The sequence below is a fragment of the Pseudovirgaria hyperparasitica genome (assembly GCF_010093815.1).
Source record: "Pseudovirgaria hyperparasitica strain CBS 121739 unplaced genomic scaffold EJ05scaffold_1, whole genome shotgun sequence".
NCBI classification, from domain to species: domain Eukaryota; kingdom Fungi; phylum Ascomycota; class Dothideomycetes; order Acrospermales; family Acrospermaceae; genus Pseudovirgaria; species Pseudovirgaria hyperparasitica.
Window position 1 is genome coordinate 888,795 of NW_022985549.1, and position 27,371 is coordinate 916,165.

At 48.8% G+C, this 27,371-nt stretch overlaps 10 protein-coding genes across 10 annotated transcripts; 5 read left to right on the plus strand and 5 right to left on the minus strand.

Moving 5' to 3' along the window:
* Nucleotides 1-74: 74 nt before the first annotated feature.
* EJ05DRAFT_491051 (ClpP/crotonase) lies at nucleotides 75-1,597 on the plus strand (the record flags this gene model as incomplete). The annotated part of the gene is made up of 4 exons (XM_033745944.1): nucleotides 75-92; nucleotides 142-303; nucleotides 354-763; nucleotides 811-1,597. 4 exons carry the CDS (start codon nucleotides 75-77, stop codon nucleotides 1,595-1,597), a joined length of 1,377 nt encoding a protein of 458 aa, XP_033605151.1.
* A 516-nt stretch (nucleotides 1,598-2,113) lies between these two features.
* Nucleotides 2,114-3,115, plus strand: EJ05DRAFT_418794 (uncharacterized protein; the record flags this gene model as incomplete). Its single annotated transcript, XM_033741451.1, has 1 exon — nucleotides 2,114-3,115. A coding segment is annotated over one exon (1,002 nt), but the record flags the coding sequence as incomplete, so codon positions are not given.
* Nucleotides 3,116-3,212: 97 nt separating this feature from the next.
* EJ05DRAFT_9978 (uncharacterized protein) lies at nucleotides 3,213-7,088 on the minus strand. The gene is made up of 2 exons (XM_033750141.1): nucleotides 6,975-7,088; nucleotides 3,213-6,927 (listed from the first exon to the last, which is right to left on the minus strand). Exon 2 carries the CDS (start codon nucleotides 6,889-6,891, stop codon nucleotides 3,268-3,270), a length of 3,624 nt encoding a protein of 1,207 aa, XP_033605153.1. The 5' UTR covers nucleotides 6,892-6,927; nucleotides 6,975-7,088; the 3' UTR covers nucleotides 3,213-3,267.
* Nucleotides 7,089-7,474: 386 nt separating this feature from the next.
* On the plus strand, nucleotides 7,475-9,983 carry EJ05DRAFT_447092 (kinesin). Its single transcript, XM_033742261.1, has 3 exons — nucleotides 7,475-7,746; nucleotides 7,799-8,382; nucleotides 8,430-9,983. Exons 1-3 carry the CDS (start codon nucleotides 7,578-7,580, stop codon nucleotides 9,483-9,485), a joined length of 1,809 nt encoding a protein of 602 aa, XP_033605154.1. The 5' UTR covers nucleotides 7,475-7,577; the 3' UTR covers nucleotides 9,486-9,983.
* A 22-nt stretch (nucleotides 9,984-10,005) lies between these two features.
* EJ05DRAFT_447094 (vacuolar sorting-associated protein) lies at nucleotides 10,006-13,166 on the minus strand. The gene is made up of 5 exons (XM_033742262.1): nucleotides 12,764-13,166; nucleotides 12,607-12,713; nucleotides 12,429-12,557; nucleotides 10,533-12,383; nucleotides 10,006-10,475 (listed from the first exon to the last, which is right to left on the minus strand). Exons 1-5 carry the CDS (start codon nucleotides 12,900-12,902, stop codon nucleotides 10,224-10,226), a joined length of 2,478 nt encoding a protein of 825 aa, XP_033605155.1. The 5' UTR covers nucleotides 12,903-13,166; the 3' UTR covers nucleotides 10,006-10,223.
* EJ05DRAFT_491055 (uncharacterized protein) lies at nucleotides 13,148-14,463 on the plus strand (the record flags this gene model as incomplete). Its single annotated transcript, XM_033745945.1, has 6 exons — nucleotides 13,148-13,297; nucleotides 13,350-13,493; nucleotides 13,543-13,806; nucleotides 13,853-13,993; nucleotides 14,040-14,194; nucleotides 14,244-14,463. 6 exons carry the CDS (start codon nucleotides 13,148-13,150, stop codon nucleotides 14,461-14,463), a joined length of 1,074 nt encoding a protein of 357 aa, XP_033605156.1.
* Nucleotides 14,464-14,868: 405 nt separating this feature from the next.
* EJ05DRAFT_471663 (uncharacterized protein) lies at nucleotides 14,869-15,989 on the minus strand. The gene is made up of 2 exons (XM_033743011.1): nucleotides 15,666-15,989; nucleotides 14,869-15,614 (listed from the first exon to the last, which is right to left on the minus strand). The coding sequence occupies exons 1-2, from the start codon at nucleotides 15,894-15,896 to the stop codon at nucleotides 14,916-14,918; spliced, it is 930 nt and encodes a 309-aa protein (XP_033605157.1). The 5' UTR covers nucleotides 15,897-15,989; the 3' UTR covers nucleotides 14,869-14,915.
* Nucleotides 15,990-16,539: 550 nt separating this feature from the next.
* On the plus strand, nucleotides 16,540-17,739 carry EJ05DRAFT_495571 (uncharacterized protein; the record flags this gene model as incomplete). Its single annotated transcript, XM_033746266.1, has 1 exon — nucleotides 16,540-17,739. The coding sequence occupies one exon, from the start codon at nucleotides 16,540-16,542 to the stop codon at nucleotides 17,737-17,739; it is 1,200 nt and encodes a 399-aa protein (XP_033605158.1).
* Nucleotides 17,740-18,847: 1,108 nt separating this feature from the next.
* Nucleotides 18,848-23,557, minus strand: EJ05DRAFT_447098 (P-loop containing nucleoside triphosphate hydrolase protein). Its single transcript, XM_033742263.1, has 2 exons — nucleotides 23,161-23,557; nucleotides 18,848-23,111 (listed from the first exon to the last, which is right to left on the minus strand). The coding sequence occupies exons 1-2, from the start codon at nucleotides 23,494-23,496 to the stop codon at nucleotides 19,299-19,301; spliced, it is 4,149 nt and encodes a 1,382-aa protein (XP_033605159.1). The 5' UTR covers nucleotides 23,497-23,557; the 3' UTR covers nucleotides 18,848-19,298.
* A 2,128-nt stretch (nucleotides 23,558-25,685) lies between these two features.
* EJ05DRAFT_10182 (uncharacterized protein) lies at nucleotides 25,686-26,854 on the minus strand. Its single transcript, XM_033738941.1, has one exon. The coding sequence runs from the start codon at nucleotides 26,584-26,586 to the stop codon at nucleotides 25,798-25,800; it is 789 nt and encodes a 262-aa protein (XP_033605160.1). The 5' UTR covers nucleotides 26,587-26,854; the 3' UTR covers nucleotides 25,686-25,797.
* Nucleotides 26,855-27,371: the final 517 nt, after the last annotated feature.

Here is a 27,371-nt window from a genome sequence, read left to right on the forward strand (position 1 = left end):
TACCGCTGGGACGGTATTCACGCTTCGTCTCTATACCCACACCACAATTGTCAAAGAATGCACAATCGTTAGCAATGTCTCAACAACGAACAGTAGGCCGGGCCGCGTCCATAGAGACTACAAGAGCTAAAAGAATTGCAGTTTGCGACGGATGCAGCGCTGATACGGGAACAGCCTGGGGATGAGAAGGATGATGTTCTTTTCCAGCAGACGTACTGTTTACGGACGATTGAATTGAACAGGCCGAAGAAGTTAAATTCCCTAAACGGCTCAATGGCGAGAAAGATAATCCCTCGATTGCAGGTCCGCTGCGGCACTCCGACAACAGAGCCTTGCGTGCTGATAAGCTATAGGAATGGACGAAGTCACAGATGACGAACGTTGTCCTCATCAAAGGTGCTGGTCGAGCGTTCTGCGCCGGTGGAGATGTCGCTGCGCTGGCAGAATGGAATAAGACGGGACCCTCGGGTCAGCAGGCATCCAAAGACTACTTCGCCCTCGAGTATAAGCTGGATCATATGATCGCAACGTACCAAAAACCCTATATCGCATTCATGGATGGGATAACAATGGGTGGTGGAGTTGGACTAAGTGTCCACGCACCATTCAGAATAGCCACAGAAAACACTTTGTTTGCCATGCCGGAAACCACAATTGGGTTCTTTCCCGATGTTGGAGCTAGCTTCTTCCTCCCACGAATGGATGGTCAACTCGGAACATATCTAGCACTGACCAGTGAGCAGCTGCAAGGCGTTGATGTCTTGTAAGTTTAAGATGTCGAGCTTCTTTTTCAAAGGCTAATCCCATTAGCTATCACGGCATTGCCACTCATTATGTTCACTCGTCAAGTTTGCCGCAACTTGAAGCACGTCTTGGTGAGCTGAACTTCAAAGACCGCGCCACTCTGGAAATGCGTAACGACATTGTGAATGCCACGATCGAGGAATTCGCAACAAGTCTCCCGACTTCTAGGCCAAGAATATCTGGTGCCTTGAGAATGGCCATTGATAAAATCTTTGCCCATCAGACCGTAGAGGGTATTTTAGAACAGTTGAAATCACTGGCTGATTCACCAAGTACATCTAAGGAGCTACAGGAATGGGCGAAGAAAACTGTCACAACCATCGAGTCTCGTTCGCCAACTAGCGTTGCTGTTGCGCTGCACCAAATGCGCGTTGGTCGAAAATGGAACATTCGTGAGACATTCGAGCAAGAGCATAAAATCGCCTCGAAGTTCATGGACCATCCAGACTTCATTGAGGGAGTGACGGCGCGTCTTGTCCGGCGTCAAAAAGAACGACCGAACTGGCAGCCGGCTAGCTTTGATCAGGTCACCAGTGATCAAATTAAACAGTTCTTCAAGCCACCATCGCCATCCGAGCGTCTTATCCTTCCAAATGAAGATGAAGAATTGGATTACAAGGAATATCCTCATCGCAAATTCGGGCTTCCCACTGAGGAAATCATTGAATCTATGGTGCAGCAAGATAAACTGGATGAGCTGTTGCGATCAACAGGCGGCAAGCAAGGAGTCAAAGAGAAGGTTGGGGAGTACCTAGAGCGTGTTGGCTTGATTGAGCCAGGCGCGCGATTGTAATCATAGTGAGCAAGTTATAGATGACCCCGTATATTAGCATCAATGCCAATGCCAACAATGGCTCTACTGAGAGGCTAGCGTTTGTGAGATCATATTCATAGATGTGAAAGGCCTCAACAGTGGTGTGAGCATAATGGGAGCGATCTGGCTGGGTGTGTCCAGTATGAGTACTGTAATGGTCTCTCTGTTGTTTGATATCCACCATCACGTATCACCCCCACCCAAGTCCCCCACTATGATCCAACTTGACGCTTCCTTCACCAGGTCGAGTATAGCGCAAGACCCTGATAGGTCATTTAATTAGAGGCGCTCGGACCTTCTCCGAGTGTATTCCTAGCAAGTTTCATCTGCCGTCAAAACACTCTTGTCGACCTTCCACTCCTCTCTCACCTCCAATTGCATATCATACTAAATACTACTGTCCTCCAAGCACTCACAATGACCCACGACGAACAGGCCCCCACTACACCAAATCCCCAACGTTCCCAGCGTCCGCAACGTCCACGCCATCATGTCCGCACACCAACCTACCCACTCGCTCATGCTCAACGCCGGAAACCCCGCCGCCTCCCTCTCGTCCTACGCCTCTCCTCCGGCAGCGTGCACGCCTCCATCCTCCTCCCCGTCCTCGTGCACTCCATCTTCACCTCCATAATCGTCTTCATCGACCAGCGCGTCAACAATCTCGGCCTGCCTAGCACCATCGTACCCAGCCTCAGCATTGTCGTCGGGCTGATGCTCGTGTTCCGCAATGGAACCTCATACGATCGTTTCTGGTCCGGCCGGAACCACCTGAGTACGTGTGGCACAAGCGTGCGGAACCTGACGCGCAGCATCCTCACGTGTGCGCGTGGGAAGGGAGGCGTGGATATCAGCGAGGAGGAGAGGCATGACACGGAGCGTGTTGTGCGGATCCTAATTGCGGTGCTGTATGCGATCAAGCATAATCTGCGACACGAGTGGAGCGTTACTCAGTACCGGGACCAGGTCGATGGCGATACAAGTGGGCGGAGATCGAGCTTGCATCCTGCTGGGGAGATGTTGAATGAGCCAGAGTACAAGAGCCTGCTGCCGCCACGTATGGTGGGCTTCGAAGACGAGGGCCTCTGTCTACCCCTGCAGCTGCTTGTCATAGTCGAAGGCTTTATCAAGCGTGGACATGACCGCGGTTGGTTTCATGCGCCACAGGCATCGCAGCTCACGGTGCAGATCAACACGCTTGTGGATGCGTATAGCAAGATGGAGACGATCCGCACTACGCCCCTACCGGTTGCGCATTTGATACATCAGAAGCAGGTACTTGCACTATATACGCTCGCGCTACCATTTGCGATAGTGGACAACTATGGATGGTATTCAATACCGATTGTTGCGTTGGTTGCATTTACGTTATACGGAATTGACGGAATTGGAAGACAGCTTGAGGATCCGTTCGGGTATGACCGGAACGATATCAAGATGGATGGCATCGTCGAGGACTGGAGGGTGGAGTGTATGGTCATGCTGGAGCAGTGGAAGAGGGGTGGCATGATGTTCAGTCTGGGATTCGAGATGCTCTAAGCCTCGTTTTCCTCTCTTTCTGTCATCTCCGGCTGGCGCACTTGTATCAATTTTCTACCTGTAGTTCAGCGAAATACCCACTCCTTTTCTGCTCCTACTGCACAACAGCATCACTCCTCCCAAGCCTTCCCCTTTCCAAACCACTGCCGCTGATACTCAAACAACACCACACTCGCAGCCGTCTGCACGTTCAAACTCCTCGTCACCCCCTCCTGCCGTATCTCCATACAAACATCACATTCCATCAGTACTGCACTCGAGATCCCCTCCTTCTCGCTGCCCATAACAAGTACGCATTTCCTCGGCAGCACCACGCCCTGCTCCCCAAGCACAACGCTCTGATCCGTCTGCTCCACGCCCACAATCTTGTAACCTTCTTTCTTCATAGCACGCAAGTACTCTGGCGTCTCGACTGGCGTGAGCTGGGAAATGGGAATGTGCAGGTGGGACGTTACAGCGACAGATGTAAAGCGGGGTGAGGCGAGGTGAGATAGGGAGGGGAGAAGAAGCGACGAAGCAGAGAAAATCTCTGCGCAGCGAGAGAGGCCGCCGAGATTGTATGGATTATCGATAAGTGAGGCGCAGAGGATGAGTGGGTATGCGTTACGAGAACTGCTAGTTGAGGTGAGGGAGGGGTGCGAGAGAGCGAGGCCCTTGGTTTGAAGGGGGACATTTGGTTTTTGTGCAAAGACGTGGGTTGGGTCAGCCGTGACGTTTGTAGATGGAGGGGATGGCTCTGCTGTGAGAACAGGTTGGATGGTAGTTGTAGCGTTGGGAATAGGTGCATCCAGAGGCATGGACGGTGGGTGGATGGAGCGGAGGTAGGGGTCTTTGGTGTCGTCTTCGTAGAGTGCCTTGAAGTCTGAGTAGGTGATTTTGCGGGCCTCACGGGGCTCAATGTCTAAGAAGGTGCCAGAGAAGAGTGTATTGAGCGTGTGGTCTTGTATAGGGTCGAAGGATTCGAGAATGCGAGAAGGAATCGGGGCGTTGAACCTGTCGTGGCTACGCAGAAACGCGTCTAGTTCAAATATAGCTGGATTGTCCGTGATTTGTGTCCATTTCTTTTTCTCACTGTGGTCTCGCAGAATGTGGATACTCCATTGGGCTTCAATACGAATGGCGACTTTAGATGAAGCAGAGAATGCCACTAGGAGAGATAACAGCTTCGAAGCAAAGTCTAGCGTAGAGTCGTCGAAGCAAGCCACCTTAACAGCTATCTTGATCAGTGAGGCAGCATGCTTGGGGTTTCCATGTTCTTTTATGAGAGATAGTAGATTTGTTCTAAGATCAGGCTTTGCTAGAAAGATTCGCAGAATGATCCATTCTAGCAGATGACGGAATCTTGGAAGTGGCTCTAAAGACAACATAAGAAGATAGTCTGATAGGTGCTGCTGGCCTTCACGCGAATCGGATCTTGCGAGACATGCAGAGGACAATATTAGCAGCATCTGCAGTTGCTCAGTCTTTTTCCATTTAGTGACGACTGGAATCGGAAGTTTTTGAGACATCCAAGGCTCTAAAAGAGCATCGTGTAGTGTGACTCTTAGTTCGCTGTGTTCATCCGATGTCAATCTGGATACAAGATCAAATACAGCGGCATATGCAAACCCCTCACGGCGTCCGTAATAGCTCTCGTACTTGCGGTGTGGCACATGCTTGCATAGTTGGTCCGCTAGGGACACCTCAATGAGGGATTCTATACTGGGCGAGGGAGGATTTTTCGAGAAGCGAATGAGAATCGTCGGGATGTTAATTCCTGAAACACAGCAAGGTACGGCTAGAACAGCACGACGAATCGCAGTCATGACAGGACTGAGCATGTAAATCCTGCTTTCGGATAGACGGTACATGCGATGTACAGCCTTACTGATGAGACGTAGCAAAGACCCAGCTTCATCACCTAGTGATCGTTGCAAGATCTTGGGATCTAAGAGCGTACAGGGTAACCTCATTGTTACGTCTTTTGGATAATCCTGTGTCTCTGTCTCATCCCAGACTGCCTGGATCACGAATATGAGGTCGTCCATTGAACATTTGGAAACTTCATTGCTTCCTACAAGAAGTTCCAAATCGGTACAGGTAGTCACTAGACCAGAGCCTAGAAGAGACCGGAATTTTGAGTCAACGATCTGATGCTGTATCCGAGAGAGAGTACTGGCCACAGGTCTGGAACTCTCAGAGATAAGATTTGAGTCGGCGTCTGGAGCTTGCAATAGGCGTTTGAGATCTTCTTGCGTTGATCGTATGGAGCTCTTCATTTCGTCGATTTTCAATTCAGCCCAGCGCTCTATCACATCTTGGGTTGTATCGATGCTGTGTGAATATGTTCCATCTTTCTTCATTTTGGCGAAATTCCTTATAAGAATGCAGTATACTGTCATGAGATCCCGTGGAATCTCTCGATTGGCACTTCTTGTTGTTAATCTGCATGCAAGCTCGAGATCGACACCATTATTGCCGGTACCACTTGCAGTCTTGATGCCATCACTTATGCCTTCGAATACATAGGCAGAAGCGAACGGGTAGATGCTGTCGCCTTTGGCCTCAAGGTACTTGAAGAGTGCATTTATCAATGTGCCTCTTTCGCTCTCAGCAATGGAAGCGACCACCTTTGCAATGCATCTTGACAAGCGTCTCCCATGAACGCATACTACTTTCTGATCCATGAGCTCTATGGACGTTGTGAACCAGGTCCCCGTGGTTGCCCACGGGACAAAGGAGGTCAGAATGAACTCGTAGTATGTACTAATGTGCTGCGCACTGTCATTAGCGAAATCCATAAACCAATTGCCTACAGATCTACGTATAGTCTCCTGTACATCACCATGAAACACACTCATTAGTAAGGTCTGGATCCAGGTGTTATGCACTTTGCCAGATACCACCAAGGCTGCTAGATCGATCAAGCATTCATCGACCTGATTCTGGTAGCGACCAAGAACGATGGTCTGGAACAGAATGCAGAATTTTTCGTACTCTTTACAGCTCCAGGCTCGGTTCTCGTACTCAAAATACATGGACTGAGTCGTGACGGTAGTATCGAGGAGGTCCACAGAGTGTTTTAGGACTGAAAGGGCAAACTTTCTTTCTTCTGAATAACCTTGACGTAATATCTTCTGCAAATGACTCCAATACTCAGACGAAAGTAGTGCATCGTGAAGGCAACTACCCATGGCATTTTCAGTATTGGAGAGCCACTGAAACCATACCCTGGCCGCCGTGTTCGCGTAGTGAGATGGTTGGACTAAGCTCAGAAGGTAGTAGATCCGATTCAGAAGCATAGTTCCATGATCGACAAGCGGTATATGAGGTATCAAGACACACACCATGTCTCGTGCTGCGATAGAGAGCTCGCGTGATGAATTACCAATCAAGACTAGTCCGATTTCGAAAAGCTTTTGAGAAGTTGCAGGTCCAATTTGAGCAGCGTCGGACGTCTTGAATACGGAAGTCATGTATTCAGTGTAGATGCAGGACTCAACGTAGGCGATGTCTTTCTTTGGGACATGTTGCTGTGTTTGTACCAAAGGAACAGGGGACTTCGTGACATACTCGTTCACGCAATCAATGGGTAACGCACTGTGGTCGTCCTCAGCGGACTGCAAAGCAAATGCCGTATGGCTGAGTTGCTCAATAACTCGATTGAAGAAAGCACTGGAAATGGCATCGTTCCTCAAGATACAATGCAAAAGCAATTGAGTCGGAGGAGCTTCACTCTGATTCCTCACTCGCATGAACAAGAGTTCTACTACACGCCCTTCCTGGTCCTTCTGTGCTTGCATTAGTAAATGCCACAGGACGAGATTTGTATACTAACGAAGGCTCTCGAGGAAACCAGGAGAGATATGTCACTCACCACAAACTATCTGGCATGAGCAGACACTTCCACTTACATTCGGTACATTGACAAGAAGGTCTGCTGATAGTATGAGTGCTTTAGTCCATGCGTGAACCTCATGGACATGTTGAATCTCGTCAAGAATCTCAGCAACAACATGTGTCATTTCATCGTTTCGTAGTCGGGTGAATAGGATCTGCTCAGCGAGGCTTGGAGCACTAGTTTGCATTGCGAAGAGATGCGTCAGTCGCTGCCGCAACCCTTATAATCAGTACTTGGACAAGAAGACGAAGTAATTACACAGAAAAGTTCTTGTCCGCTTGACAGACTCACGTGATCTGTTAAAAACGTCTGGTGTGTCGCGTTAGGATGTGGTGGGGTTTGGCGGCGGATCTCTATAGCAACAGCGTGGGGGTCGCGTGTAGCTGCAGCTCCAAAACAGGGAAGGTCGCGTTTACTTCCGGACCGTGCGCACGTATCTACGTAGCTAGCTACTTATCATTTCGCCCGCGAATACACTCTTTGCTTCGCACACGTTGAATTTATCTCTTCAACTTCCTATGTCAGTATCAACAAGTCGTCATGGATTCTCGTATGTACCGCGGGCTCGCCAATGGGTATGAAAGTACAGCATCAGCGCCATCTCTGCGCGCAGCTGAACCATCTTATTCTTACGGTATGAGCTCACCCACTTCCGAAGACAGTGCAAATGTCAAAGTCGTGGTACGAGTACGAAAGTTTCTCAAGCGAGGTATCAACCTCCCCCATTTTTGAATGGTTCTCTGCTTATTTCCCACTACAAGAAACGGACCGTAACGCCAAATGCCTAGTCGAGATGGACGCCAATGGCAAACAGACAACACTCAAAGCACCACTTGAAGGCGACCCCGCCTATCCAAAGACGAGCAAAGGCAAAGTCTATGAAGATAGATCGTTCAACTTCGACCATTCATATTGGTCACATAACGAAGAAGATCCGCATTTCGCAAGCCAAGAAGCTGTTTACAAATCTTTCGCAGAGGAGTTCCTCGACCACAACTTTGATGGATACCATACCTGTATATTTGCGTATGGTCAAACCGGATCTGGCAAGAGTTATACCATGATGGGTACTGCAGAGCAGCCGGGTCTGATTCCGCGCACCTGCGAAGAATTGTTCTTCAGAATCGAGAACGAACCGTCTCCGAATACCAATTACCATGTTCACGTTTCGTACTTTGAGGTGTACAATGAGCATGTTCGCGACCTTCTGGTCCCTCGATCCAGCCCAGATCTTTTTCTCAAGATCCGCGATTCCAAGTCGGACGGGGTCTTCGTGCAGGGCTTGACTGAGACTGCGATCAAAAGCTATGCTGATGTGGAACGCCTTTTGAGAGAGGGTGACACTGTACGTCTTCAACCTTGTAATCAATTACCTTCACTAATGTGACTCAGAATCGTACCACCGCTCAAACCAAAATGAATGACACCTCCTCGCGCTCACATGCCGTGTTCACTATTCAACTCAAGCAGATCACACATTCTCTTCTTTCAGACGAAACCGTGGAACGTACTGCACGCATGCGTCTTGTCGATCTCGCAGGGTCTGAACGCGCAAAATCGACCGAGGCGACGGGAGCACGGTTGAAGGAAGGGGGTCAGATCAACAAGTCTTTAAGTACTCTTGGTCGTGTGATTGCTGCACTCGCAGAAGCTGGTCAGAAGATGGGTCGCAGAACAAAAGAGAGGGTGCCGTACAGAGACTCGGTTCTTACTTGGCTTCTCAAGGATTCCCTCGGCGGTAACAGTAAAACTGCTATGGTCGCCTGTATTGCACCATCAGACTACGAAGAAACGCTGTCCACCCTCCGTTACGCTGATCAGGCGAAACGTATCCGTACGCGTGCGACTGTCAATGAAGACTCGCTCTCAGCCGCAGAGCGCGATGCTCAAATTAAACAAATGGCAAAGGAAATCGAACTTCTCCAACGCAGTGCCATGGCTGCCAGTACACGCAAACGCGAAGAGGCAGATGAGCTTGAGGAGTACCAGCGCCAGGTCGCACAGATGAACCGCCTTATGGAAGAGAGCCGCAGCGTATCCGAAGCCAAGATCAAGGCCCTCCAAGCGGAAGTCGAAGAGCTTCGTCCGCTCAATGCAACCCTACAGATGGAAATGGACGCTATCAAGCGCCATCTCCGTCTCGCCACCGAGGAGATCAAAAATCCGATCAAGATCCCCTCTGCCGCCGAGCTCGAAGCTATCGCCAATGGTGTTCCTCTCGATAAGAGTGGTCCTGGCTTCAACATTGCCGAAGACGCTCACAGCGAAGAAGGTTATGGTTCTGCTGAGGAGCAGTATGATGATACAGAGGAGATTGGTGCTAAACTTGCAGCTTTGTTGCAGGAGCAGGCAGAGGAGTTCTTGAAGGAGGTGGGTCACTTCAGACGCAAGATCAACGACGACCACCAGCGTTTCGGCATCTCCATGGTTGCAGAGGACGAGTACTGAAGTGTCGAATTTGGTGGTGCATTCAACGGTACGGTCACTGGGTTTCGATAGCATGTTTGGCGCCGTGGCGAATCAGAACTTGGGCAGTATGGCATCATGGCTTCAAAGATGAATTTTAGCAGGCGCATAGCGACTAGGTCTATCACAGCTTGCATAGCAAATCCAGCAATCCATGACTTGGATACTATTAGCGGACCTCGCATTACAAGCGGCACCGCTTTTCGCCTGCATTAGCCTAAAAGGCTCGTATAGTCTTTATACAGTAGCTCACAAAATGAAAACAATATGCTCATTAGCTTGAGTCCTAGTTGTGCATAAATGATAGGTTCTGTATGAGTGAGCGAACAAATGACTATATGCCGCCGTATATAGCTGACAGGAAATTGCCAATCAGACGTGGAGACCGGCAAGATCTTTCTTTTCGTCCTAACAACAGACTACATATCTTATGCTTCTCGTACTCTGGGGCAGTGAAGAGGCAAGAAAGCAGGTGGCTGGTAGAGAAGCAAGTAGGTGTATGTGTGCAGTTATACATTTCCATATTCGATAGTATATCTTTAACCTGGAATAAGACAAGCACTTGCCCCAAAACGAGTACGCTGTATTAGCCAGCTGATACTTCACAGCGCTGACGTATGCGCCCGCAACTAAGTTGCGTTAACCAGACTCAATTGGGCGCTTCCATTACATCAAGTACATGGAGTTGCCTCTTTATCAGACACCATGTAGAAATGATATTTACCGCCTCCCCTGCTTCAACTGATTAATCAACCTCTCGATCTCCGTCGCGCCCGTCCCTGTCGCTTTTGCTCGCAGGCTTTCCAACGCAGCCATATCCTTGGCCTTAAGTGCCTCTTCTCCTGCTTGCTTAATCATGCCACATTTGACCCACATATCGATGCGTTCGCCAACAGATAGGGAGGTGCATTTCGGGATGAATGTACCAGCGAGGCGCGTATTCCCGGCGGCGAGGAGGGCATTGAAAAACGGCTATATCAAATGATGAGTTCAGGTCAGAATCAAAGGAGCAGGTGTGACTGATCTTACCTCCCATCCTATAGGACTCTTCTTGGTCTTGCTCATCTCCTCCAATTCGGTCCAATAGCGTGCTTGAACCAAACCACGTAATCTGAGCCACCACTGCGTCTTTTCGGGGACTTTGAAGTCGCTCATGACTTTCGCCGCGCGCTTAGAATGTCCGTTCTTGACGAGGCTAAGTACGGTCTCGTTGACGCTTTTGCCGATGAAGGAGCTACCATCGAGTTCCTTCTCAAGCGCATCCTGTGTTCGTAGTAATTGCTGTGTTTCATTTATTGCTTTGACTTGGAATTGCTGGTTTTTTGAGTCGGACAGGAGCTTTGAGGAGAGCTTGAGCTTGTCGATTTGGGCGACTACGGTCGGCTGTGCGAGGGCTTCGGAGACCAGGAGGTTGGCACCTTCGATGCGGCGGTCATCTTGATAGTAGAGGTCTTTCAGAAGTTCAGTGTCGTTGTGTAGGGCAGACGATTCGACGAGTGCACTGGCGACCGGACGCGGGTTGATTATGCGAAAGAAGCTTGCTAAAGGGAGCTTCTTCTTGAGATGTAAGAGTACGTAGAATATTAGATCGGTGTCTCCGCTCTCAATGGCTTTGTCAAGAGCTATCGTGTCTTCTTTCATGGATAACAGTAATGGTACCTGCTTGCCGGCTCGAGGTTCATAATTCAGAAGCTCAGTGGCGAGGCGTGCGCGGCCTTCGTCGTAAGCTGCGCGAGCAATCTTCTCAAACGAGACGCCATTCTTATCTTCGAGTCTCTTCACAATGATGCGACATATACTCTCCTCGTCTTCCGAAGATGCACGCACTTTTTGACTAGCCCAGTGAACATATATGCTATCTGTTGGTAGCCTCAGATATTGTGAGATTTTCAGAGCCAGAAGGTATTCGTGTCGATTCGTCAGGCGTTCCACTAGCTTCTCCGGAGTCAATCGTCTGTATTGCTCGTATGATAATGGAATGCCGATTGCGTAGAACCGTACTCCATTGAGTACTCGCAACGTCTCGCACATGTCGACATAGTCATCGCTGTTGTAGAGATCCAGGACCGATTTCCCGAACGACGCGGCTCGAAGGAGTGCTTTCTGCCAATGTATCGAATACTCATGACCCGCAGCTCTCATACATATGTCAACAGCTTCGTCGAGATTTGATCGGATCTGCTGAATGATGTCGTCCGCTTTAGGTGATTTCTTCTCCAGATGCTCCGCAGCATCTAGTAATTTCGAAGGTACAGTATCTGATGTTAGCCGGAACACTTCCTGTGATGCATTTGGCACTTTCTGTAAGAATTCGCAAACGTCACTAGTAAGAAGCCTTACGCCGTCCACATCTGAGATCAGATGTACAAAGTCGTCGTAGAAGTACTTTATGGCTGAGCCATTGGGTCCCACTAGATGAACTTCATCTTCCCATGACAGTACTACGGCATCGTTGCCACACCACTGCAGGTCCTTTGGACTCATAGCAGTATTGGAGTCATATTCAGATAGTTTATTTTGGAAGTCGCTCGTTACGACCCAGACTTTCCCATCGTCTGTGTACATAGCGATATATTTGCCATTGGGAGACACGCCCAAGTGCTTGAACGGACCGTTTTGCAGCATGCGATCTTCAGATTCCGTTGCATCCACCACATGTATTGTTTCGCCGATCGCTAGGAGTACTTCAACGGACCGAGAAAGTGAGTAGGCAGGCGAGATAATATTCCATGATATGACAGGTTCGGAGGGAGGGGTGGCAAGGATCTTTGGGCGAGGCTCATCATATCTTGAGACTGTGACCAAATGGTTGTTGCCTAGTAGCGCGACGAAACCAGAGGAGTAAAACCGACAGCTCTTCACACCATGTTCTTCCGCACCCTGCCAAAATCAGCGTCTGCCATGAAGAGATTGGAATGATCATACATGTCCCAGTGAGAAGGGGATGAAATCTCCTTGAAGCCCATAATACACGCGGACTGTACCGTCCTCTGTGACGACCAAGAGCTTTTCGTCTTCTGACCAACCCAGCCCTTTGATTGATCCTTTGTCCCACTGCTTGTGTCAGTGAAGTGGTCTCTTAACGCCGATCATGGGCGCTCACGTTAATGCGCCGCAGTAGTTTGCCCGCGCAGCTATATAAGTCTATCGTAGGCTTCGCGCTCTGTATCCCTCGGTACAAATGGAGATTCTCCTCCTTCCGGTAGATGGCTTCAAGCAACGTCAGCGAATGCAGGCGGTGAACTACAGTCTGCGCATACCTACAGCACCACTATATGGAGCTCCGACAACATGGTGATTCTCCAAGTCCAGGTCTTGATCGAAGACGGAGGTATAGAGCTGGACTTTGCGGTAGTAGCCCTGGTCTAAACGTTCCCAATCAGCAGTAGGTTTCGGCATGGCTAAAGGATATCCGGCGCATCATCTCTCGCCGGGTATCGTGTAGATTGTACTTGAATGAAGATGTTACTTGGAGCAGTCTGTGTCTATATGTTGAGATCCAATTGCTACAGGTAATTAGCTACGTCAGGTAGCTTCGGAGCGGAGGTCCAAGCTCCTCACCACAAACCTCGTTCCATCATCCGGATCATGTGCGCGACCTGTACCCGCACGATTATCCAGGATGGAACGCTGATAGTGACAGTATGGATATTCCGGGCGAATTGTTGTTGAGCAAAGTGCAAGCTCTAAGCGACCTGGAGCTGGCATGTCTGCTTTGTTTGATAGCAGATCAACACTTCATTGTTGAAGCCAGTGCGACTGCGCTGAATCATGTAGAGCAAGAACTTAAACTGGTTTGTAATTCATACAGATATTATACATTCCAATAGCTGAAAATTCACATAGATCAGTACTGGCATCTTTGGTCTTAGTTGCAGCACACTCGAATGCCACAAGCAGACTACTGTCGACGACTTTGGCAATGGCTTGCTTGAAACAGAATCATCAGACAGTTACTTCACTGCTTCGAAAGAAAGCACGAGACTTGACGTATGTCTGAGTCCTTGATAAATTGGGATCTGATCTGATTGAGTCTCAGTTACACCTCTCTGCTAACAAGGCTCGCTCGCCGGGCAGGAGATCAGTCAGGAGCCCGATGAGCCCACCCGAGTCGAGACAAATTGCCAATTTGGTCATCTTGAAAAATTTGGATCAAGCACCACATCAAGTCCAGGTGCAAACGCTCGAGTTGATCCGAGGCAGACGAATCTTCACTCGAACTACTGTTCATGTTGCCCCGAAACCTTTCTTACTGATCGCCCTACTGCCTGAAGACCATATAGGATCGATGAATCGCCATTTGGTATGTGTAATCTCGTACGTCCAGTCTACCTGGCTAATGTGCATAGATCGACCATTTCTTCATCTCACATCGACATGGGCCAGCCGATGAATTGCCAAACCTCGAAGAGCTAGGTGAAAGATCACCTACTCTCAGTTCGATGTCCACCAAAAAGATCGAACCAAAGCAATCAGTGTTCTCCAGAGAGGTCATACCATCCCAAATAATGCTACGCGTGTATCTGACAGGAATAGGATCTCGAGACACTATCACAATTGGAGTCTTCCGTCCGTATGAGCTCTGACGTTCGATGTTATGTTCATAATATCGTAGTGTTTCTCCGAATGCATCGCGCGGTATCCAGTGGAATCACCGCAGCTGCTACGCGTCATGTTAATGTACTCTCAAGGTAGATCTACCTTTTCTCAATACGTTTACTTATTGACACATAATGATAGAGCACTCGCCCCCCTTCATGGTTTGAATTACGTTACGCCCTCTCTAGTATCACTGGCGGCTCGGAAGATCTACACGCATCGCATTGTGCTTACAACGCCCGAAGGGGATCGAAGCATCCAATGGGGTAGCTCTATAGATGCAGTGCGTGAGCTACTCGACGGAGTTACGGCTCGAGATGTCATCGATGAGATACTCGAGACCGTTGAGGTACCATTATGAGGTCTAGTACATGATAGTTGTTCATATATCGTCACCTCCCAATGCGCCACGCGGTGAAGTCTACGACCAAGCTGCAATTTGGGCGAGTCCCTCAACATGCAATCCGCAAGGTCACGCTCATCGCCCACATTGCATCAGCTTTGAAACGTGGACAGAATTACAGGACACATCATGGCCCCCGGGTGCGGCAAGTGGATGGAACCGTACGGTGTACATGATTTACAAGTCAACGTATCCTTCTTCCAGCTCAAGATTGTCTCCAGACATATCATCAAGCACTTGATTTGATGAATTAAATCCACTGTGAGTGTATACTAGGCTTTGTAGCGTAACAAAACACGGATCATGCTCTCTATAAGCCAAGAGAGCAGCTAAGACAATCTCGGGGATCAGTAACCATTAGAAGAACATGACAGATTCTCTTGAAATGTCGATAATAAACATAGCGTACATCAAGCCAGACTTAAAAGTCTACCGGGCCACGACCATCCCCTGAGTTTCGCGCGGTAGCCCACGTTTACCGTGGCCCTTACTTTAGCGATATGGTCTCTTCCATAAACTTCCAAAAACATATTATCATAGTCAACGTAATGCTCCTGCCTCTCTTCATTGAGCTGCTCCTGGGATAAAAGTAAGAACATCCAATGAGGCTTAGTCCATGCGATGTCAAAATCGATCAGTAATCCTTCCAGGTAATTCCTCACGAAAACGTCCCTTTGCCATACGTCGATCTCTAGTAAGGTATCGAGATCCCTTAGCATCTGACGAGGATTGCGCAACGGCTCTTCGTCATTCATCAATTGTTTCACAAGTCCTCGAAGTGGTATCTGAGCTATATCGTCTTCCTCTGTTCTGTCCCACGCAGAGACCCCAAAATCATCTCGAAATAAGTCAGAATAATCATCGAATTGCAGAAACAGGTAGCCGTAACATGGCACAGCAAGAGGGGTGGTCCTCGCATTACGCCTCCTCTTCCACTTACGGGACCTCAATTCCCGTCCTTGGTGCTCCTGATATTGGCGGATCTTGCCGTAAGCTCTGCATTCTGCGTAAAAAGGATCTGAATTGTAGATAATGGTCGACTCGTTCGTTAAATCTTTTTTCAAAGCTTTTTCAACATCTCCACTTTTGTCCAAATGGTAGAACTTGAACTGTAGCTCATTAGCGACGTCTTACCATGGCATATATCTATATCTACTGACTATTTTGATGGCATACTTTGAGTCTCCTATGTTTGCTTGAAATACATAGCTACACCCAGCTCCAAGGCTGCTCGAGGTCCCTCCAAAGGAACTAGGCTTGGTTGGATAGTTATCGCTCAGGAGTTTTTCGAATGTGATAGGCTGATTATTAAGCTTGAAAGGACCCAGCTTCGGACCGTCACAAGGTGGTAGTAAACGGCGACCCGAATACAGATGACTGACTGATGGCATTAATGGATACTGTGGCAGGCCACGATACAAAGGGTTCCTTTATAACTATCGTCAGGAGATGTCAGGTGGAAATCGATGAGCGGGGCAGTCTCGCTTCGCCAGATGTATCTGATAGGTAATCCCCCTCAAACTGACAGCCATTCCAACCGCATCTCGGATATGCAAGATGATCACACTTGACTCGTCTCGGTGTAGTTTATCACAGGATATGCGACTTTGCGCTTAAGGTAGGGGTGCTCTGTGACAATATGTGCAGATCTACTTTTCATTGGCATATGTATGCTGTCCTCATCTAATTGGCCGTGAGACGAGATGGAGGGATTATGCCGTCCTTACCTTCCATTGTGTATTGATATTCGGGATCACTCCTTTCCTTCTGTCAAGGAGGGTCGAGTTAGAACAACATTGGATTATTTGCGAGAAGGCAGCAGTTGCCTTCTTATCTCGTTCGTATGATGAGTGGGCGCACCTTCGTGCATTTCAGTGGCATAATAGGATTTGTTCCGGATGTAAGACGACGAGAAAAAGAGAGCAGTGGGTTGATAAGGCATGGCTCGCGGCTCACACATGCCGCTCCTCGACCTTTCGAGGAAATTCTTCAAACTACACATCGGATCTTACGGTCAACGCTGGGCAGAAAACCATGAAGCAGAAGTCTTTTCGAAACCTGCGTGAGTATCTTACTCAACAAAACCCGACCGTTCAATATGAGGATAGAGGTGGGACAGCCCCTGTTTCAACCGATAAAACCAACTCCAAGTCCCAAAGAAAGAACTCCAAGTGGCCCACTCCTAAGGCGCTTGGACTGTGGACTGAATTCCAATGGGCGTCCTTATCGGCAACCATGGATCGAAGGCTGCAACAGGCGCTCGAGAGAGACATGGAAGACCTACATGACTTCTCCTATATCCAACCACCGTTTCTCACGTTTCGTGACGAGAATGCACTTGAATCTATCTTCATCAAATTCCACCAATCTATCGTCATCGAAGCCCTTGATAAAACCCCTAATGACTTGATCGGTCATCGTGTGAGGATGGTGCGTGGAGGCCAAGCAAGACGCCTCTATGAAGATGAGAGTCCTTGGCCGCATACGCCAGACTGGGCAGGAGTATGTCTGAAGCAAGATGATTCCAACATCTTACCCGGCGAATCCAAGCATAACTGGGGGTTTCGCGAAATCTCTGACGTATTGTCCTTGCGAAATCACGCAGTGACGCTCAACGAAGGCCATAAAAAGGACAGTCGACTCAGCCCTATAAGCCAGATCATGTGGTACTGTGCCCTAGCACATGCACGCTATGGGTACATAATCTCGAATTCGGATCTGATAGTTATCAGAGTCGACTTTAGCGAGATGAAGAACTTGAAGGCTAAAACTGATGAGCTGCGACAGTCGATCTTAGACACTGGGAAGGTCCAATTACAGGCGATACCATGGAAAGAAAGCGGAGTAAACACTAATGGTGATCCGAAAATGACCATCCTTTTGGCACTTTGGTCACTTCACATCATGGCAGCAAATGAAGGTCGACTAGCACGTACCAAATACTGCAACTTGAAAAAGGAAAAGTACGTAAGTCCGGATGAGCAAGTAATCTCCGAGAAAGAGATGTCTAGTTTTGATTCTTCGCTTCAGGGCCTGTCTCAAGATTCTCAACGGCACAGTCAAGGATTACTTATGTCTCAAGTCTCAAATGCATCACACGAGGGTGCAAAGATGCCAAAACCGAGGACATCGAGGACCAGTATGAAGGCCGAGAAACGCACGCAAGAGGATACTGCAGTGTCAGGGCTATCTGGATCAGGTGAAAGGGCTACGAAGAAGCCAAAGAAGAAATAGTGGTCCGGTATTGATACAAGATGCGCCCATCTATTTTTTCGTCGATATCATATCTAATTTGTCCTTTGTTATTATAGCAATGATTTAACGAAGTGAGATGACTTTCAACCCAATAGTATGTCGATGCTGTGACTCACGAGATAAGCTCAATGATCTGAATCTCGGAAAGGCCATCACTTCAGCTGTGTGGCGTGCAGCAACCCTAGATCATTGGTATTGTGCAATCCATATCTATGGCTACTGATCTTACCGATGGGACCAATATATTACTTCTTTGTCCTCAGTGATCGGTGTAAGCCCCAGACTCCTGAGTGGTGCCCTTTCCTATTACTGATAGCCTGGAGACAAGGTTGCTGGGTGCTTGAATTGTCAAGTGGTGTATTGGAAAAACCCTTGATTCGCTTGACGGAAATCCCAATCCAGACCAATGACAACTTGCATTCCACACATGGGTTAGCCTTTTCCAATCGACCCATCAAGGAATACCCGATAGTGGCTAATGGGCACGGCCAAACACGATCTCTCATAAATCTAATCTGTTCTGTTCTCGATCATTCAAATCACAAGACTTTTTGTCGCGAGTAACTTCGTATTCTGATTTCCTGAACCAAGCATAGTCAAGTCTTTTTAGTTTTTACTTGCCGACGCCACTCCACGTAGGTGTGTCGGGGACCTTGGAAAGGAATGAAGAAATCCAGTCTCTTCGAACGGATACACAGAATGTTGGAACCAAGCTCTTTGCGACATTAGCCTTGATCACCACAAATTTGACCTATTGGATGACTCGATTCGGGGACCATTAGGTCATGGTTCACCCACCCACCGCCAGAGGCGTAACAACAACGTGAAATGGATCATCGAAAAGCAAACAAAGCCACCTGATGCTATGCGAGCTCAGGACTGCTGAATGATACTATCGGAGTATCGGACTTGCTTTGGCAACTAATTCTAGAATTCGAGATCCAGCAATAGCGTAACAGCCACTAACTCTAAGTAGGTGAAAACGAGGGCGAAAGAGCACTAAACTAGAAGTTGATAGAATTGATATACCCTAAGAATACTATGGTGTAAGTAATCTATATGCACATAGATGTATTCAAAGAAGTTTAGCACTAGTATACTTATGTTTCGTTAGCAAGTCTCCATTTTTGTCGAAGTTCTGCAAAAAGAGAACAATGATATGATGTGGAGTCAAGCCCCTAACAGTGGGTGACCTATTTTTCTATGTGTCCGACATTCATCATCCTAGGTGAATACTTCACTTTACGAAATGTAATATCAGCTAAGGAAAGAACAGCCGGAGTTGAGACCAAGATTTGGTCGTCCGGAGTGGTTGTGATCAGGGATATTATATGATGTTAGGGTGCTTTGTGTGTTGTCTTGTTCGATGTTGTGCAAAATGACAGACCTGTTCATATTGCAATATTGCATTGGTCTCTCGTGATCACACAGTCAGCACCCGCGCTTCATACAAGTCACCTCATCGCTAGGGAGCTTGATGAAACTTCCCCATCCTTTTCCGTGCTATGACATCGTTCATGCAAGATTAGATCTAGATCTCAGTCATCCATCCCGCCTAACTCGACCAACTTCCTCACAACACCAATGATCTCACCCTCCCTCCCCTTCGCCAAGTCCAGCTCCGGAGTCTCAATCTTCCTCCTCAGCACCTCATCCAACATGCCCCTTAAACGCCCCACCAGAACACCAATTCGCGCCCATCCTCTCAATCTCACCCATCCATCGACGGTCAAACCTCTACCTTGGGTGTCCAACTCAATCTGCCCACCGAACAGTAACATCGAGTAGCTATTGAACGGAGTCAACTCCCGGATGAAGACCTTGCTTGTCGCCATCTTGTTGAAATAGCTCATAAATGCCGAATTCGTCGGGAAGGCCTGCGCGTCGAAGAGAGTAGACGACGGATGCACAAAGACTCGGCCATTTTCCTGATTGAAGTACTTTATTGTCCGGGCTTCAGGATCCAGTGCGACAGTTCCGGCTAGGACTTTCTCATAACGCTTCTCTGGGAAGTCGATGCGTGCGATTTGTGGGTTGAACGAGCCTGCTATTAAGGCGCGTAGAAGTGCTATATTGCCGCATTGTCTGTTCAGAGGCGAGTTTGTGGCAGTCGTGAACGTGTATGTGAGCGGAATGAAGCCCGTTTCTTTGAGCGAGGAAAGGTATTGCGCGCGATTGGAAGATATGTCAAAGAGGGTTTGCTGGCTAAGGAATGAGCGCTCGCACCATTTGCGTGTGTCGAAAGCGGATACGCCTTTACTCCGCACCGCCTGCCATGCGTCGTAGGCTTTGAGGTCGGCAATCAAGTCGCCGTGGCCGCCATCGGCGAAGAAGGAGCGCGCAGCTTTCGATTCATCACGCTTGTCTTTGGGTGAGACAAAAGGGCTACGGACGGTCAGAATGGAGGCGATGGTGAGGCAAGCATCCAGGCACCCGAATGTTGCACCATACACAAGCAATTTACCGCAGCGTAGATCGGCGGGGATCATCGAGAGATGTCGGCCAAGTGCAGTCAGGTCGTCACCGTCAAGAGCACCCATGCGCTGTAAGAGGTCAACAGCGCCTTCTACTGCCACACTGTCAGGTGGTGTGAGTGCGCCAGCGAGGAACCTTTGGACGTCTTTGACGCCCATAGCTCTCACTGAAAGGCATAATTGTTCAAGAGGAACTCTCCTTATTTCCGGCTCAGGTCGCTCCGCCATCTTATTCATTTCCGCAGTGCGAGTGTATAGCTTGTAGCAGTTTCCAGCTCGCACACGACCAGCTCTTCCACGTCGTTGCTTACAAGCTGCACGAGAAGCCCATACTTCTTCCAGCTTGACCATATTGTTCTGCGGGTCGAAGCTGGTCTCTTTGACGCGGCCAGTATCAATGACAGCCACAATATCCTCAATGGTAATCGAGGTCTCTGCGACATTTGTTGCTGCGACCACTTTTCGCATGCCTTTGGGCGGCGCGTGGAAGACGCGTTTCTGCTCGGCAGATAGTAGCGATGCATGTAGCGGCAAAGCATGTAGGTTCGGTATCCTTCGTAGAGCCTGTAGCGTTCTATCAATCTCCATCGTACCTGGTAGGAAGATCAAGATGCCGCCGTCTTGCCCACAAAGGTCGGCATCAATCTGTGCGACGGTCGATGCGATAAGATCGTAGTTCACGCGCATTCCCACACTCCGCAACCTTGTGCCAAGATCTTTTCCATCCTCCTCCTCATAATCCTCGTCGCCAGTGCCACCGAAGTTAGTCATACGGAGGACATCGTCGATGTAAAGATCTTGGACCGGATGCGTTCGCCCCTGAATCTCGACCCGACCCACTTTCCCAGTGCTACTGAAGTACTTCTCGAACACATCTGCATCGAGTGTAGCACTCATTAGGATGACCTTGAGATCCTTCCGTTGGCGTAGCACATCGCGCAGCAGCACCAAAAGAAAGTCCGTGTCCAAACTGCGTTCGTGAACCTCATCGACGACCACATGGCTCACGTCGGCTAAGGCAGCGACAACATCTTCAGATGAGCCGCCCGAAGTCTGGAGTCTCCGCAGTAACACTCCAGTTGTGACAAATGTAATCTTAGTAGCGCCTGGCGTCTGTCTCGACTCTCCACGTATAGAATATCCAACCTCGCCGCCTACTACTCCACATCGCTCATCAGCGACTCGATCAGCAAGACCTAGAGCTGATATCCTTCGAGGCTGTGTGCAAATAATATTTGCTGACTCTCCGAGCTCTCGTTTTATCATGTCATCTAGTACAAATTGCACAGACTGAGTCGATTTGCCTGAGCCTGTCTCACCCGAGATGATGACCACTTGATGTCTCTGCACAGAGTTGACAATTGTCTCTTGTAGGTTCCATGCCGGTAGGGACATGCGCCCACTTAGCATTTTGTGTTGAGCTGGTGTCTCCTGTCTAGCTTGCCATCTTGACAGTAACTGTTGGCTGATCAGTGATCCTGGTGTCAGACTGATAGCTTTAGGTTGCCGCCGTCCGCGAGATCTATTTTTCGGTCTTTGCGTCTGTGTATTTGCTTCACCAGCCGTGACCCCTGATGATACTTCAGCGAGTCTTCCAGGGTTCTCTATGATACCAGGAATCTCTTGCTCTAACCAATCAACTAAATTGAAAAGCATTGATTCGCCGAGAAGATTGTCCTGCGCGTACAGTAATGCTCTGCGTGTAATGCTCAGACGAATATATGCAGGTAAGTCCGCTACAATCAAGATCACTGGCAGGACGTTAGGGTAGGCACCAGTCGGTCTGCGCGCATGTAAAGTGATAGGCTTCCTGGTTGGTGTCTTGAGCTCCAATTCCACATCGCATACCCCTTCCGAGCTCGACTTGTACCTGTCATCGAAGATTGAACTGAGGACAGTTTGTTCCTCATTCCAAGCTTCGGCGGCTTCAGCTTCTCCTTCGAGTTTCGATGCGTCTAGTGCTATGTTGAGCTGGTCAGGTATCCCTAACAGTCCGTATTGGAGAAGCTCTGCCGCCTTTCCTTCGTCATCTTGGTGTCTTATCAGCGCTACTTCACACAGCTCTGCAGCATACCCTCCCGCAGCCAAGCGCTTAAGCTTTGCTTCTCGCTTCAGGTTCCCACTGGCTAGACTGATACCAGCTGAATAGTTCTCAGGAAGGCACCATGGGGGTAGGTCGTCTTCAGGTACATGGATCAGTAGCCACTCCAAGACCTCTTCTCGGTCTTTACATATTTCTGCGGCCTCTTCCACATGGCTGTGCCTAAAACCAAGACCAACCAGAGCATCAACCAGGCTTCTCTGGGTATTTTTATCGATATCCACACCATTTGGATTCCAGACTGCGTCTTTCCGAATTAACCTCTCAACCTCCGTCCTGAGTCTCTTTCCCATCTCTACCGACGGTGCCTTCGACCAGATATCTTTCCTAGCATTTGTACCGTTGGTTCCGCCAGGTCTGACAATACCGGGTTGAGACACCCCAGTATCTGTCTGGGCTTGCTGCTTAGCCTTCTGCTCTCGCTTCTTCTCTGCGGCGGCTTTGGCCGCATCTCGCTCTGATTTGGCTAGGAACGGATCAGCTTCGTACATGTAGCCATTGCCCTTCTCTTGATCTTCCTTCTTGATACTTTGAAACTCATTCTTCCACAGATCTTTATATGTAGGAGGCATCATCATGTGTACATTCCTCATGTTCGCGACTCGGAATAAGGCATAAGCAGCAGCAAAATGTCGCGCTTCAACAGCGCTTGATTGACAGCTAAGTTTACGATAGGCAGGAGGAACTTCCATGGCAGGCAGAACAGTGACTTCCTGGGTCTTTGGATGAACTGTCTTCATAATGACTGTTGATCGAAAGCCATCTTGAGTTTTTTGCTTCGGTGTATCAGCAAACAGATTTAACTGTACTTTTAATTCCGCATACCATAGTATACTCTGGTTTACCCCATTTCTGTTTCTGGCAATGCTCAGACAGCATGTTCACTGGCAGTTTTCCTGTCCATGATGCCCCTCCGATGAGCGTCTTGACATCAGGCTTCTTCGGCGCATCATCTGCGGGTGTTACAGCCTCTTTTCCCTTTCCCTTTACTTTGCTGCCCTTGTCCTCGACTGCGGGCTTTACAGTGCCGTTGCCCTGCTTTTTACTTTTCTTGTCATCATCCTTCGCGTTCGAGAAGACGATGTAGCTGCCCTCATCCAAGCCTGGAGGAGGCTTCTTTGACGGTCCGCCACCACGCGGTGGATGCGCATTCTTTGGCATCCTCGCGGGAGGAAATATGGTCGTGGAAGTATAATTTGGGCTCCATGGTGGAAAACAAGACGCGCTGGGATGCCTGATCTGGGAACTTTTTTGGCTGCCGGGGTGCTGGATTATCCCCGCTGTGACGAAGGTTGTAGGGCTGGAGTGGGGCAACCTGAGGCAGGTCCCCGGAAACTACACTACTGCACCAGGTATCCATGAATGGGCTGCCTCCTTACGCTAAATTAGATTTATCACTCGCTTTAGAGCTAATTACTTCAACATGCGACCTACAAGCGTTCAAGACATCTTTCCGTCTGACTTTGTTGGTTGAGTCGTCAGCTCAGAACACCTTTGAAGCGGTTGCTTCTCTCGGTAGGACTGTAAGAGATGCTTCGACCGCTTTCAACGCGATCAACGTCCTCGTCCAAGTCGAAGCTCCTACACTTTCCCAACACCCTTCGCAGTTCTTTTTGGGAGACTCACTAGAATCAAGTGTGATTCAAAGCATGGCTGCTCAAGCTAATGCGTGGGTTTCTTCATTTATTTCGTGATGTAAAGCGATCTTGTCGTATCTTCTCCATCAGGAGGTACCTATTTCATCCCTTGCAGCTAACAGTGATGATTGCAAGATATGCGTTACGCTGAAAACACAACGCCCCCAAAACACTCGCTCAAACGAAACAGTATGCTACCGAACACGTCCATCAACCGGTCTGCTCATGCTCGACAACCAAACGGACCGGGTGGCCATAGCAGCCCTCTGTGCAATGTCAACATTGTACGGATCACTGCGCTAGAACTTGAATGAGACTTACGTTCGCTACCACAGTGAGTAATAGTGTACCCATCGGCACTCTCGGCGTGAACTGGGCCATGAGCATTGAACTCCAAGGCGCCCTCTGTCTCACGGCTCAGATAGACACGTCCCTTTCCCTCCGAGGGGTCCTCGAGAATCCACTTGGGACAGCCCGCAGAGGGATCAACGAAAGTCCAGCCATATGTGGAGACTTCGCTGACATCGTCCTTGAGGCACTTGTCCATGGCGGTGTTCCAGATGGTCTTGTGGTCTTCGCCCCACTCGGAGCGAAGCGTGACGAAGTCATGGCCGAGGTTGGTCGTGGAATGATCCTTACTGCACGCAAGGTACTATACATCTTTCTATGAGCAAAAGAAAGCGTCAAACTGGGACATAAAACCCACGTATCCTGGTTTTTCATTGTTCTCACGAAGATAGGCGCCATTGAGCTCAGAACCCTCCGGTGACCTATTTGATATTGATATTAGGAAATCTTAGCGCTCTTGGGAAGCTTAAGGTATGCTCACAGAACAACTAGGCGAATGCGCCAGGCGTCACCTTTCTCCGGATATGGTTGAGCCACGACGGCGCCCAAAATGGCAGCGATTGCGACAGTGAAAAGGGCAAGTAGACGGGTCATACTGGGCGTGTGGTTATCTAGATTGTCGAATTGAGCGATTTGAAAGTGATTCTAAAGCTCGGATAGCTGGAAGATATAAGGATTTGTAGAAAATGGACCTCGAGATAAAAGGTGAGGTGGTTGGGTCGTGTAGTAAATATACGCTAGTTCACTCGGAGCTTCAGCCAACACCGCGAGCCTGCAGCGGATATCCCGCCAGGTTTACAGCCTTTCACTAATCAAAGCCCGTGTTTCAAGCTCCCGAAATTGCACACAACACGATCGATTCAGCATGGGGCATGGTTCATCAATCTGTTGCGGCGCAAGCAAGATCATTTGACTACCTTACTTAATTTGACTACCTTACTTTGTAAAATCCTGAATTAACCCTTTGTTTCAGGCACGAGCCGCGCAACGCAGAAGTGCGGGCGTGAAGGGATAGGTCCACACTATGCTTTCATTGGAATGAACCTGTTGGAAGGGATGTTATTAGCATCGTACAGATAAATCCAGACCAAGCTCGTCCTGGTTCGTGTCACCAGGTCTAATATCCCTGTGTTCGTTCTGCATTGTGTGGTATCGCTCTACTGCAGATTATCTTCAAAGCCATCGTAGAATTGAATCACCTAGGTGTACAAACTCAACGCCTTGCGTACAATGTACACGTAAGGGGGACGTGCTGCAGAAGGTGGAGGTAGCTGCCTATGTCATATCAGCGGTACCTCACAGACAGCCAGGGCGGAATGGATGTGGCACATGAACGATTGCACCTTCACCATTGTATTGTGTGAGGTAATCATTACGAAGAGTATTGAGTATATTGTGGTAAGCAATTATGTAAAGGATCGTACAAGGAACGCCTGTGAAAGAGTCAAAGTTATAGGAAACAGATATTGTACATTTATCATGGGACACGGCAGATGATCGACTGCACATTGACACCGATCGAAGTGGCCCCGGTAGCAAGACCGCTATTATTGACACCGAATGGCTTGTTCAGATTCTGAGTGCCTGCCTTATCGGCGAAGGTGTCGCAAACGGCACCTGAATGGGCATTTGAGTTGAACACCTCCGCTCGGAATAAGATCTTGCCGTTCGGGAGAAAGCTGGAGATGTCAGTGACCTCGTTCAGAACGGCCATCCTAACAACAAAGGTATCTTCGTCATCCTCAAGGCCGACGGATATCCACTTGAAGTCTTCTTCGCCACGTTGGTCTGGCACAGGGGGAGATGGAGTAGGAGTAGAGGGGTTGGCGTTGTCTTGTCCTCCAGTGTTATCGTTGTTGCCGGTAGCATTGGGGTTCCGGCCAGGACTTCGCGGGAAACTTTGAGCATCGGCACATACGACGGCAAACACCTGAGTGCGTCGATCAAGGTCGAGATTGCTACCAGCAAAGAAGAGATCCCTTGAATTGGTACCTCGAATGAAGTTGCCTTCGTCATCGAAAGCCGAACAAGTTGAATCCGCGTTACCATTATCGTCGACAATGCTGATCACCGTGACAGCACGCTCATCTCCCGAACCGGGGACAATGAAAGGAGTTCCATCCAAAGATACCTCTCTCTGAATGGCGGTGGCGCTATCCCCAAGGCTAATGCGGACTGAGGGTGCCCATCGTTTGGCGGCATTGAGTGGAGCTGCGGCGGCGGCGACAGCTGATGAGACAATGGCAAAAGTAGTGTAAGCCTTCATATTTACTGAGGAAAAGAAATGAACTAGGAGGTATATAGGAAGCGCCAAGAGATATAGAGAATACCAGGTGTTATAAAACCAAGAAGGTATGAGTGATGAATGTTTCAGATGAGCTTGATGATGAAAGAAGAAAAGAAACGAGGAGATCTATACAGCACAAAGTTTGTGCTTTTATGCATACTGTGCAGACCTCCAGAGGTTTCTAATCACATATAGCTGAGTATCGCCAAGTTAATCAGGGTGTATGTTGCGATAATAATAGGTCAGGTATCGGTCTTGCGCCGCAGCTTATGCGGAAAGATATTTCCCGAATGGAATTTCCCAAGAAATAATGCTCAGTGTCGGCTTAGATCTTGTCGAAAGAACCACAGCCACCTGCCACGAAAGCAGAGTAGGATCGAGTAATGGTCCTCGGAATCATTCTTACCGCTTGTCGTCGACAAACCATGAAGCTTGTGTCAAGAGAACACAGAGAAGCCCTTATCTCGAGCTGTGTTTCCATAAAATCTGATCAACTCAAGCACTGCGCCGTAGCATGGCAAGGGCGTATGCGGCGCAAGATCGAACTGCAGAATTTGGCACGAATGAGAATCCGGGTGCAACGTACAAAGGACGTTCTATAGATAGAATGTTCATAAGTAATCAAGGAAAATGTGATGAGTCGCTCTCAATAGGTGATGCCAATTACGAGATAGTTTCGAATTCGTGGACTGCCTAATGTCCCACTCGTACTCTGTAATCCTTGACAAGAGTCTTCATGAGGCGACGCAATGAAGGTTTCCGAA

What these genes read in the sequence shown, in the direction of transcription:
- EJ05DRAFT_9978 (XM_033750141.1), bottom strand. Translation starts at nt 6,891, where the DNA reads ATGCGAGTGAGGAATCAGAGTGAAGCTCCTCCGACTCAATTGCTTTTG.
- EJ05DRAFT_447092 (XM_033742261.1), top strand. Translation starts at nt 7,578, where the DNA reads ATGGATTCTCGTATGTACCGCGGGCTCGCCAATGGGTATGAAAGTACA. An exon ending in ACGAAAGTTTCTCAAGCGAG is followed by an intron (nt 7,747 to 7,798) that starts GTATCAACCTCC and finishes TCCCACTACAAG; the next exon opens with AAACGGACCGTAACGCCAAA. An exon ending in TTTTGAGAGAGGGTGACACT is followed by an intron (nt 8,383 to 8,429) that starts GTACGTCTTCAA and finishes AATGTGACTCAG; the next exon opens with AATCGTACCACCGCTCAAAC.
- EJ05DRAFT_447094 (XM_033742262.1), bottom strand. Translation starts at nt 12,902, where the DNA reads ATGCCGAAACCTACTGCTGATTGGGAACGTTTAGACCAGGGCTACTAC. An exon ending in TCCATATAGTGGTGCTGTAG is followed by an intron (nt 12,714 to 12,763) that starts GTATGCGCAGAC and finishes CGTTGCTTGAAG; the next exon opens with CCATCTACCGGAAGGAGGAG. An exon ending in TCCCCTTCTCACTGGGACAT is followed by an intron (nt 12,384 to 12,428) that starts GTATGATCATTC and finishes TGATTTTGGCAG; the next exon opens with GGTGCGGAAGAACATGGTGT.
- EJ05DRAFT_471663 (XM_033743011.1), bottom strand. Translation starts at nt 15,896, where the DNA reads ATGCCATCAGTCAGTCATCTGTATTCGGGTCGCCGTTTACTACCACCT. An exon ending in CAAAGTATGCCATCAAAATA is followed by an intron (nt 15,615 to 15,665) that starts GTCAGTAGATAT and finishes AATGAGCTACAG; the next exon opens with TTCAAGTTCTACCATTTGGA.
- EJ05DRAFT_447098 (XM_033742263.1), bottom strand. Translation starts at nt 23,496, where the DNA reads ATGCCAAAGAATGCGCATCCACCGCGTGGTGGCGGACCGTCAAAGAAG. An exon ending in GTAAACCAGAGTATACTATG is followed by an intron (nt 23,112 to 23,160) that starts GTATGCGGAATT and finishes GATACACCGAAG; the next exon opens with CAAAAAACTCAAGATGGCTT.
- EJ05DRAFT_10182 (XM_033738941.1), bottom strand. Translation starts at nt 26,586, where the DNA reads ATGAAGGCTTACACTACTTTTGCCATTGTCTCATCAGCTGTCGCCGCC.